At 54.1% G+C, this 11239-nt stretch overlaps 1 protein-coding gene across 1 annotated transcript; it reads left to right on the forward strand.

Annotated features, from left to right (window-relative positions):
* The first annotated feature begins 7364 nt into the window (after nucleotides 1-7364).
* CITED4 (Cbp/p300 interacting transactivator with Glu/Asp rich carboxy-terminal domain 4) lies at nucleotides 7365-8654 on the forward strand. The gene has a single exon (XM_077844520.1). It carries the CDS (start codon nucleotides 7630-7632, stop codon nucleotides 8188-8190), a length of 561 nt encoding a protein of 186 aa, XP_077700646.1. The 5' UTR covers nucleotides 7365-7629; the 3' UTR covers nucleotides 8191-8654.
* The last annotated feature ends 2585 nt before the right edge of the window (nucleotides 8655-11239 follow it).

Here is an 11239-nt window from a genome sequence, read left to right on the forward strand (position 1 = left end):
CGAAGGAGGGTCTCCGGTCAGATCCCCTAGAAGCACAGCTCTGGAAAAAGAGGTTGCAAGAAAGAGAAAGTCAAGAAAAGATTCAGCTCCAGCCTGGCCTTGAGGGAGCTCTGGAGCACCAGTCACCCCCACAGCGTCAGTCTCACACCAAGGCAAGGGGACTAGTCTGTGTGTCCCCAGGACTGGCAAGGGCTGTGGTGGGCAAAGAGGAGGCTTCCATTTGGCTGGGGGCAATTTGCAAGAGAAGGAGGCAGCTGTGACGGCAGACAACATCTGGGCAGCTGGGAGGCGTTGGAAAGGGGGTCCAGCCCGGGCACCAGCAGCATCCATGGTGGGGAGCTTCACACAAACACACGTGGGCACTAGTTGACTCCTGCCCTTAGCTCTTTCTTTTATGTATTTAAGAGTAATACTAAACACTATCTTTATTTTGTGCTTTTTATAGAATGTATGGTTTTTCCCATACTGTGTATTACTGTCTAGTGCCTACAAGCATATCTATTACTATACAGATCGAACATGCCAGAATGTAAATGCAATAAATTCCACGGGGGATTTTTAAGGACCACAGAGTGGTCCTTATGTGCTGTTGTTTTTTTTTTTAAGATTTATTTATTTATTTAGGATAGACACGGGGGCGGGGGGCAGAGACACAGGCAGAGGGAGAAGCAGGCTCCATGCGGGAGCCCAACGCAGAACTCGATCCCGGGTCTCCAGGATCGTGCCCTGGGCCAAAGGCAGGCGCCAAACCGCTGAGCCACCCAGGGATCCCCCTGGTTTTAAAATTTAATTCCCTACTGTTATTAAATGTGAGTCCACTAGAAGTGACTGAACACCTTCCCCTCCCCCACCCCGCCCCTCCCTAATCTCCCTCTCCCATGGGGTCCCGGGGTTCTGGTCCTGATGGGGGCACAAGAAGCCTCCTGGCTCCCATGGCTTCCTATCCCACTTGAAATGCATCCAACTCCTTGACTCAGCTCCACAGCGCCCACACGACCCTACCCTTGCCTACCAGTCTGATCGTTGACCGTCAGCTCACCCCGTCCAGCCTCAGGTCCTTTGTTCAGTTCCTCACACCCACCAGCTTATTTATTTCTACTCGAGACTTCGGTCGTGTTGCTTCTTTGCCCAGAACGTCTCCACTCTGTTCTTTGTAGGGTTGGTTCCTTCTTTCTATCAGGTTCAATTTAATGTCACCCATCCAAGAGGCCAGCCCTGATCCCTCTTTCTAAAGCAAGTTCACATCACCTTGCTTACTTCCTTCCTTCCTAGCCCTAGACAGTTTGTAATAGTTTGTTTTTTTTCACTTGGTTCTTCTTGTCACTAAGTTGTAAGCTCCATGACGTCAGGAAGTGCCTGGCACACAGTAGAGGCTCAATAAATATTTTTTTGAATGAATGAATGAATGAATGAATGAGTCTGTTGCTATGCCCCAGCAGTTTGCCTCAAATTCATTCTGTCCCTCCCTTTGGCAGGAGAGAAAGTTCCAGTAAAAGGATCCTTGTTGCTCAGAACACTTCTATGGCCCCTCCTTACCCAAGGAGTCATTGACCATCCCCTGCTTGAGCAGGTAAGTGTAGGATGTGAAATTAAAGGACCCAGGTTCAAGTCCTGCCCTTGCACTTGCTAGCTATTCAACACTACTCAAATTGACTCACTTCTCTCTCTTTCTAAAGTCTTTTTTTTTTTTTCAGATTGTATTTATTTATTCACGAGAGACACACAGAGAGAGGCAGAGACATAGGCAGAGGGAGAAGCAGGTTCCCTGCCGGGAGCCCGATGTGAGACTCGATCCTGGGCCAAAGGCCGACCCTCAACCACTGAGCCACCCAGGAGCCCCTCTCTTTCTCAATTCTTGTCTGCAAAACGGGAAATACTTCCTGCCTTTTCTCCTTCTTGGGTTGCTGAGAGAAGATGGAGAACACTCTTCACAGATGATCTTCAGTGTCAGGAGCACTGACTTTCAAGAGCCTTCACCATCCAAGCCTGACTTCCCTCTCCAGACACAAATCATCATTATTCTGGCCCCACCCAGCTACCTGACACTTCCCGGACTTCATCCTGTACATGCATGTCTTGGTGCTTTCACTTAAAAATCTATGCTCTTTGGGATCCCTGGGTGGCGCAGCGGTTTAGCGCCTGCCTTTGGCCCAGGGTGCGATCCTGGAGACCCGGGATCGAATCCCACATCGGGCTCCCGGTGCATGGAGCCTGCTTCTCCCTCTGCCTGTGTCTCTGCCTCTCTCTCTCTCTCTCTCTCTCTCTCTCTCTGTGACTATCATAAATAAATAAAAATTTAAAAAAAAATCTATGCTCTTTCTTGAGAAGGCTCATTTCCCGACCATCTTCATCTGTCCAGATCCTGCCCATCCAGGAAGGCTTCTTCCTCCATGATGTCTCTGCCACTCACCTCCCAGCCCCACATCCCCGGGACTAACTGCATCTTTGACATCTGTGTTATGCTGGGAATGTCTCCCTCCCTGCACTCCAAGCTCCTTTCCTGGATCCGGATGGCTAATCCCAACCTCGCACCACACTCTGGTACAGCCTAGGCCCTGTGCCAGGCAATGGGGCTTTGGAGAGGAGAGAGACTCCATCTCTACCATAAAGAGGAGCACAATCCAGTGGCATCTGAGGTACCAAAGAGCACTTGGTAACTGATTTACAGACTAGGGGGGCTATATTCATGTATTAATTATCTACTGCTGCATAACAAAATTACCCCCGAAATTTAGCAGCTTAAGACAACAAACATTTATTATCTCAGTTTCTATGGTTCAGGAAGCCAAGAATGGCATGGCTAGGTCATTCTGGCTCAAGGTCTCTTGTGAGGTTGCAAATAAGATGTCAGCTGGGCCTGTGGACATCTAAAAGCTTGACTTGCCCTGGAGGGTCTGCTTCTGAGACAGTTCACACATATGGCTGTTGGCAGAAGGCCTTCGTTCCTCGCGGGCTGCTGGCAGGAAGCCTCAGTTTCCAGCCATGTGGGACTCTCCAAAGGGCTGCTTGATTGTCTTCATGACATGTCAACTAACTTCCCCAGAGCGAGTGATTCGAGAGAGAGAGAGAGAGAGAGAGCAAGGAGAAACCTACAGTATCTTTTAGGATCTAATCTTGGAAATGACACCGTCAATTCTGCTGTATTCTTTTTGTCAGAAGTGACTCACTGTGTCCAGCCCACATTCAAGGGGAGGGAAATTTAAGGAAGCATATCAAAAACTTTGGGACGTTTGGGGAAACCACGACAATGAACTGGGTTTCTCGCTTCCAATTTTGGCTCCACCACACACACCTCGTGACCTCCGCCAACCTCCTGGGCCTCAGTTTCCTTCTTTGTCAAAAAGGACAATAACTTCTACTCTGCCTAATTTATTCATTCGGCAAATATTTAGGTCCCTTCTATGTGCCAAGTACTGTTCTGATGCCTCAGAAATACTGTGTAGAACGAGAAAATTAAGAGCTCTGCTTTCGGGAGCCGAACTGCTAGTGGGGAGACATTCTTTCGAATAAAGCCAAGGGCTGGTAAAGGCTAAGAAGCGAAGCAGAACAGAGAGGGGGATAGAGAGGGACAGAGGGTGACCAGGGAAGGTCACTAAGAGGGGCTGACGTCGAGATGGAGATCTGAACAAAGTGAAGGAGTGACTCGTGTGGCCGGCTCAGGGAAAAGCATTCCAGGCAGAAGGAACAGCAGGAGCCCCCAAGAAATGCATGTGCACACAGGGCAGTCCAAGGCAGAGCAAGGGAGCTGTTCATGGAACATGCTGGGAGCAAACGAGGTCCGCCCAGAGCCCTGCCTCCACAGCCTAAGTTAGATCATGTCACTCAGCTGCCAAAGTCCTTAGGGGGCCTAATGAGGCCCCTGCGAGCCCCGCGTGATCTTCCTCCCGCCTCCCTCCTCCCTCTCTCACCTCCTCCAACCCCGTGTTCCCCCTGCCTGCAGCCATACCCTCCGGGGCTCTTGCTCACTCCTAGTGCGAGGCTTTACCCTAACTTAGGGACTCAGAACCACCTGCAGGGCTGATTAAAGCCCCGCTCTCTGAGCCCCAGCCCAGCTTCTGATTCAGAACCTGACTCCCGGTCTGGAACGGGTCCTCGGTGGTGGTGCTGCCTTGGTCTCCGGTGCTACAGTTTTAGAAACACACTCCATTTGTCCCCTCTGTTGGTACGGATCCCACATGGCTACTGCCCTCTCCTCCTTCAAGTCTTTGCCCGAATCTAAGTCTCAGCGAGGCCTACCCTGACTGTCCTGTGCAATACTACAAACTGCCCTCCCCGCACCCCTCATCTCTTCCTGACTCTGTTTTTCTTCTTTTTTTCCCCATAGTACCTACCACTTTCTAACATACAGATAATTATTTTATTTTATTTTTTTAATGTATTTATTCATGAGAAACACACAGAGAGAGGCACAGACACAGGCAGAGGGAGAAGCAGGCTCCATGTAGGGAGCCTGATGTGGGACTCGATCCCAGGACTCCAGGATCACGCCCTGGGCTGAAGGGGGTGCTAAACTGCTGAGCCACCCGGGCTGCCCCCAGATAATTATTTTACTTAGCTTATTCTTTCCTATAAGTCCTCAAGTACTAACAGGTGTCCTTAACCCGAACTCCATGAACCCCTGAGGACCCCAGAGATCCCCCAGAGATCTGCTAGCCTGCTGCATTTATATTCTATAGTTTGTGACCATGATGTCTGCAGCTTTCATTAGATTCTCAGAGAACTACTTGACTCCTGAAGCTTCAAATCCACTAGTAGATTAATGTCTGGCATAGAGTGGGTGCCCAATAAATATCTGTTGACTAAATTAAAGAACTTTTTAAACATTATTCACATGCACACTTTTTTTAAAAAAAAGAAAACCGGGGGATCCCTGGGTGGCTTAGTGGTTTAGGGCCTGCTTTTGGCCCAGGTGTGATCCCAGAGTCCCAGGATCGAGTCCCTGCATGGATCCTGCTTCTCCCTCTGCCTGTGTCTCTGCCTCTCTTTCTCTCTGTGTCTCTCATGAAAAAAATAAAATATTTTAAAAAAAGAAAAGAAAAGAAAAGAAAACCGTTTAGTGACACAGTGGCTCCCAAATGCTGATGTCCTTAGACCAACACTGTCAGAACAACAGGATTGCTTCTTAAAAACACAAATTCCTACAATTCAAAAATATCCACACAGAGTCTGAGTCAGGAGATTTGTGTGGGGTCAGAGATTTAGTATTTTTCAAAGGCCCTCCCACCACCCCACCCTTGACACACACTTCCAGGTGAGTCCAAGGTGCAGCCAGGATTAGGAATTTCCATGCAAAGCCTGAATTGGAGAGAGTTTCAGGGGATTCCGTTCCAGTGTGCAGTTTTTACACTTTGCATAAAATATGATCCCATCCATGGTTACTTGCGACCTTGCCACAAGCTCTCAGGGTGACCAGGCAAGGATTACAATCTCCCTTTCACTGAGCAGAAAACGGAGGCCCTGGGGAATCAAGTGACAACCCCCCTTCCCAACACCCCATGGTCATGGTGTCTGCCAGTGGTGGGGATACGATTAGAACTTGGGCTTCTGAGGTTCTCCCTTCTGCACCAACTGGATAAACCCAAGTTCCAGGAAGTCCCAAGGACACTAGCAGGGGAGACAAGCCAGAGAAGGGAGGGGCAGAGTAGCAAACAAGTGCAGGGCAAGGTTCGGGTGGCTGTCTCCTAGCCACCTGGAGAGGCTCCAGCTGCTTTAAGGACACAGGCATTCACATGCCAGCTCTGGTTGTGCATCACCTGGGAAGGCCACTTGTCCTTGGTGTGCCTCAGTCTCCTTATCTGCAAAATGGGGCTGCTAATCCTTGTCCTGCCCCCACTAGGATGTTCATGGAATGTCAAGCTCTCTAAAGATACAAATGGTTACTGTTATCAAGGGAAGGTGCACATCCCCATCAGAAGATCCCTAAGGACAGAACTAAAACCAGCCGTTCATTCATCTGGGACACATTCTTGAGCACCTACTGTGTGCCAGGCACTGTGATGTAGTTTTTTTGAATGCTGGTGTGTTGATGAGGTTGGTGGGGTCCAGGAGCCTATGGCCAAGAAAGAATTCTGGAAACATCTTCTGTGCAAAAGGGTGGTTTTATTAAAGCACGGGGTCAGGACCCATGGGCAGAAAGAGGGGTTGCCTGCTGCTCCCTGCTGCCCCGGGATTGTGAGGGGGCAGTGATTAGACACCTTGGGGTTGGGATAAGTAAAGATAAGGGAAGTTCCAAAAGGACTTTCATATGTTAAAGAAGACTCACAGGATCCTGGAGGAATGTTATAATCTGCGGATCTCACTATCTCAAGTATTTGTCAACGGGCTGCAGGTTATAAGGAGATTTAATTTTATCTGCCTTTTTTTCCCACATCAGCTGTACAGGTCTTGCTTCATTCAACCCTCGCAAGAACCCAGGGGGGTCAGCGCTGCTGTTGCCCCCACTTTACAGATGAAGAAACTGCAGCTTAAGTGAACGAATTTTAATTCATTTGATCATTTCTTCATTCACCAAGCCTGTACTAAAAGCCTGTTCCGGGCCAGGCTCTGGGCCAAGTGCTGAGGACATGAAGATGAACAAGTCCTTCAGGAGACATGCCCATAAATTACTTTAATGACGACTCAGTACATGCTTCCACCGACAAGTCAGTGGTAGCCGGTGGAGGAGCAACTAGTTCCCCTGGGGTTATGGGGACGAGCAGCTGACTTTCCGTGGGACCTCGCACCGCTAAGGTGCCCGTGCCCGGTGCGGTGGTGGCAATCACAAAGCCGATGAGTGTTCCTTCTGTGTCGCTTCTCTGAAAGCTTTGCTGTGTGTTCCCAGGAAACCACTTCCATCCCTGAGCTTCTGTTTCCAGCTGGAAAATTAAGAGCTTGGGATCCCTGGGTGGCTCAGCGGTTTAGGGCCTGCAGAGGCCCAGGGCGGGATCCTGGGGTCTCAGGATCGAGTCCCACGTCAGGTTCCCTGCATGGAGCCTGCTTCTCCTTCTGCCTGTGTCTCTGCGTGTGTCTCTCTCTCTCTTTCTCTCTCTCTGTGTCTCTCATGAATAAATAAATAAAATGTTTAAAAAAAAAAAAAAGAGCTTGGGCTTGTGATCCTGCAGCCCCGGGGACCTAAAGCTCGGGCTCCTCACCTTCCGGTCAGTTGGAGCCTGGCCCCAGCCAGTCCGGGGCTCAGCCTGGGAGAGTCAGCCCAAACCCCTTGCAAAGGGCCCAAACACCCCCGGGAAGCGCTCGGAGCCCGCGGCACCGCCTGGGGCCCGGAGGGCGGAGCTCACGGGGGCGTGGCCGGAGCCCGGAGGCCCGCCCAGGAGCGTCCGGCCCAGCCAATGAGCGCCCGGGGGCGGGGAAGCCCCGCCTCCGCTATAAGAAGGTGCGGCGCGGGCGGGCGGGCGGGCGCGCAGGTCTGGGAGCCCGCGGCGGTGCGGACGCGCGGGCCCAGCTGCCGGGAGCCGCGACCGCGGGGCGCGCGAGCTCGGAGTTCGGGGCGCCCGGGGCCGGGCGGCTGCACGCGTCGGGCTCCGCCTTCCTTTGCCCGGCTGGGCTGCAGGGAGGGCACGGGACGCGGACCCCTCGCCGCGGAGGAGGAGCCTTCGGCGGGACCCGGGGACGCCCGCGCCGACCCCCGCCCGCATGGCCGACCACCTGCTGCTCGCCGAGGGCTACCGCCTGGTGCAGAGGCCGCCGCCCGCCGCGCCCGCCCACGGCCCCCACGCGCTCCGGACGCTGCAGCCCTACCCCGGCCCGGGCCTGGACAGCGGCGTGCGGCCGCGGGGGGCTCCGCTGGGCCCGCCGCCGCCGCCGCCACCGCCGCCGCCGCCCGGGGCCCTGGCCTACGGGGCCTTCGGGCCGCCGCCCGCCTTCCAGCCCTTCCCGGCCGCCGGCGGCGCGCACTTGCAGCCGGTGGCGACGCTGCACCCGGGCCGCGCGACCGCGCCCCCCGGCGCCCCGGGAGGGCCCCCGTGCCTGCAGCCGGCGCCCGGCGCCCCGGCCCCGGCCCCGGCCCCGCCGCCCGCGCACGCCCTGGGCTGCATGGACGCCGAACTCATCGACGAGGAGGCGCTGACGTCGCTGGAGCTCGAGCTCGGGCTGCACCGCGTGCGCGAGCTGCCCGAGCTCTTCCTGGGGCAGAGCGAGTTCGACTGCTGCTCGGACTTGGGGTCGGCGCCGCCCGCCGGCTCGGTGAGCTGCTGAGGGCGGCCCCGCGGCCCCGCGTGCCCGAGGGGAGACGGGTCCGCCGCGGGCGCCGCGCTCCCTCCGCGAGGTGCAGGCGGCGGGCGGGGGCGCGGACGTGGCCTGGCTCCAGGCCCTGCCTCCTGCAGGACGACGGCGGAGCTCCACCTCCCTGACCCGGAGCCTCAGCGGTAAAGTGGAGGGGCCTGGACCCCCATTTCGGACTCCCGGTTCTTGGATTCTCTGCACCCCCCCACCCCGACTCCCCTCATCTGAGCCATCGCAGGCTGCTGCCTGCTACCCCTTCTCTCCTTGTGCAACCCGCTGCGGTCACTGGGTCCCTGGAGCCGCCCGTCCGCGGGGCCTCCACCCTGCCGCCTGGGCCCCCGCCTTGGGGAGGGGAACGTTGTACAGCCCTCGCCCCGTGCAGTGGAGCAATATGCCCCATCTGGCCTCCGACACCAAAATAAAACTGGGTCACTTTACAGTCTTGCGTTTTCATTTCTTTACCACTCCAACAACCCTGCACTGTATTTGGCTTCTAGGGTCCCCCTGGCCGTTGGGGACCCTGGGTGGGATGGAAGCCACAGCCCCTGGCAGTGCCCAGGAGAGGAAACTGAGAGTTTCTTTCAAGCAATATTGCGAGTTGTGCAACTGTTACATCATAATCTGGAAGGCAGAGGCTGCCAGGCGGTGGAGTAACCCAAAGGCTCCTCGGCTCCTGGGAGGGGTGGGAGGGCTCCGTGGTGCTGCCCTCACCTGTTTGCCCAGGGCGGCAGGGAGGCCAGAGGGGAGCTGCTGGGTGGATCCGAGGAGTCACACACTTCTGGCTTTGAATCGGGACTTTCCTTGGCCAGGACACCATCCATTCAGGTTTCAGAGGCTATTTCCCCAGAGGTAGGGTCCCCATCTCAGGTGTGATGAGGACCAAATGCAACGTGAGGCCTGTTGCACGCAGTGCCAGACACCTAAGCAGCCTCGGTAAATGGTAGCGATGCTTATCCACAGACTGGCCCTGGCTCTATTCCAGGCCTTGTGCCAACCTGGTCAGTGCTCTCCTGGAGTCACACACCAGGTGGAAGTAAGGGGGTGACCTGGAAATCAGCTCGCCGTAGTGACGAGGACTAGAAAACAGGATGGCCAGGTACACAAACCGAGAGGAAGGAGTGGTTCCAGCTGCTTGGAGGTGTGTCAGTTCAGGCTTCCCGGGGAGGCTGTGACACTTGATGTGAACAGAGCCTTGAAGGATGAGTACATCCTTAGGACTTGGAGAGGGTGGCATATAAGTGAAGAGCCTGTTCAAAGGCAGGAAGCATACAACTACAGGGCATGCGCGAGGGCATGAGGTCTCTAGAAGCAACAAGAGGTCGAATGGCCTCACAGCAACTTCGTGAAGTAGACCCAGTCCCTGGTCTACAGAGGAGAGATCTAGAGCTTTCCCAGGCCTGGCAGGATTTGTCCTCAGTCCTGATCACCATTGTGAGCTCCTGGCCCTCCCTCTTCTGTTGACTCTCTGGAAAGATCCCTAGGTGTTTCCAGGGATCTTTCCAGGTCAGAGATGGAGGCCAGGTCAGAGATGCCGAGGACCAGCTAGGATGGGGCAGTGGGGCTGGAGAGGAGAGAATGAATTCCCGGGACTCTGGAGAGGAACACTGGCTGGGTTCACTCTACTGCCAAGCTCGTTTGTGAGCATGACTCTTCCCCAGGCCTGTGAGTTCACTCAGGGTACACTGTGTCACCACCGGCTCTGGAGCCACCAGGACAGGTGTTTGACAAATGAACGAAGGTCCCCCTACGATAATAGGGCTTTCTGGGACAGAACAGGGCGGAAGGACAGATAGGCTTCTGGAAAGAGACTGCCCTGAGCTCTGGGCTCAGAACAGCCAATGTTTTCCCCAGCTGTGCCCAAAACCCAGAGATAAAAACCGGGGGGCTTGGGACATCTGGGTGGTTGAGTGTCTGCCTTTGGCTCAGGTTGTGACCCCGGGGTCCTGAAATCGAGTCCTGCATCGGGCTCCCCACAGGGAGCCTGCCTCTCCCTCTGCCTGTGTCTCTGCATCTGTATGTCTTTCATGAATAAATAAACTCCTAAAAAAACAAAACAGAAAAAAAAAAAAAAAACAGGGCTGGATTGGGATGGAAGGGTCTGGCTCTCGCCTGGACCTGATTCCCTTCTCTATGAACTTCTGTTTTCCCACTAGTAAAATGGGGCTCATAGCCCTGCCCTGCTAAGGCCATAAGCCTCACACAGTAAGTGAGGAGCAAATTCAGGGCTGGGTTAACAAGCAGCTGGTAAACACCAAAGTGCTCTCCATATGGAAGGGATTACAATGAAAACCCAACACCTGCTTCTTTGTAGAGTTATGGCAGGGTGGAAGGGGGTGTAGAAGGAGTCCAGCTGCTGAGCTATTTCCAGCCCCCAATCCTTCCCAGTGGGGCTCCTGACAAGTTGGACAGCAGACAGGTGGACCGAATAGAAGGTAAGGCTGGGACAGTCCCATCCCCCGGATCCCACAATCCCTGATACACTTTGGAGGATTCCTTGGAGGATGGAGTGTCCTTGGCAGCGTGTACAGGCTTGTACGCTGACAGCCTCGGGTCCAGCTCCAGAGGCCGCTCTGACTAGCTGCTGACCTCAACTAGTCACCCTACCTGATCACACCACCTTCCTGCGGATGCAGGATCACACCTCTTCCCTGGGGCTACTTCCTAAAGCAAACTGGTGCCCTCAGGCCTGTGGATTTCACGCCCATACAGGCCCTGGGTCTTTAGGGTTGAGAGGCAGGCTCCCCTCAAGGTTGGGAACTGAGTTGTGGTCCAGACAAAACATCTTGCCATCTTCTTTTCTTTCTTTTCAGATGAAAAGTTCCCCGAGTCCATTATTTTGAATCATCTTTTCGATGATGACTGGATTTCATCACAAAGTAGTGTTTTTTTTTAAGACTTTTCAAACTCATGTACAAAATGGAAATGCTGAGCTTGTAAATAAACCCTCGTGTGTTTGCAAAAAAAAAAAAAATGGAAATGCTAATAGTGCCTCCTCACAGAGCTGCAGTGAAGATGAAATAAG

The sequence above is a fragment of the Canis aureus genome, chromosome 13 (assembly GCF_053574225.1).
Source record: "Canis aureus isolate CA01 chromosome 13, VMU_Caureus_v.1.0, whole genome shotgun sequence".
NCBI classification, from domain to species: domain Eukaryota; kingdom Metazoa; phylum Chordata; class Mammalia; order Carnivora; family Canidae; genus Canis; species Canis aureus.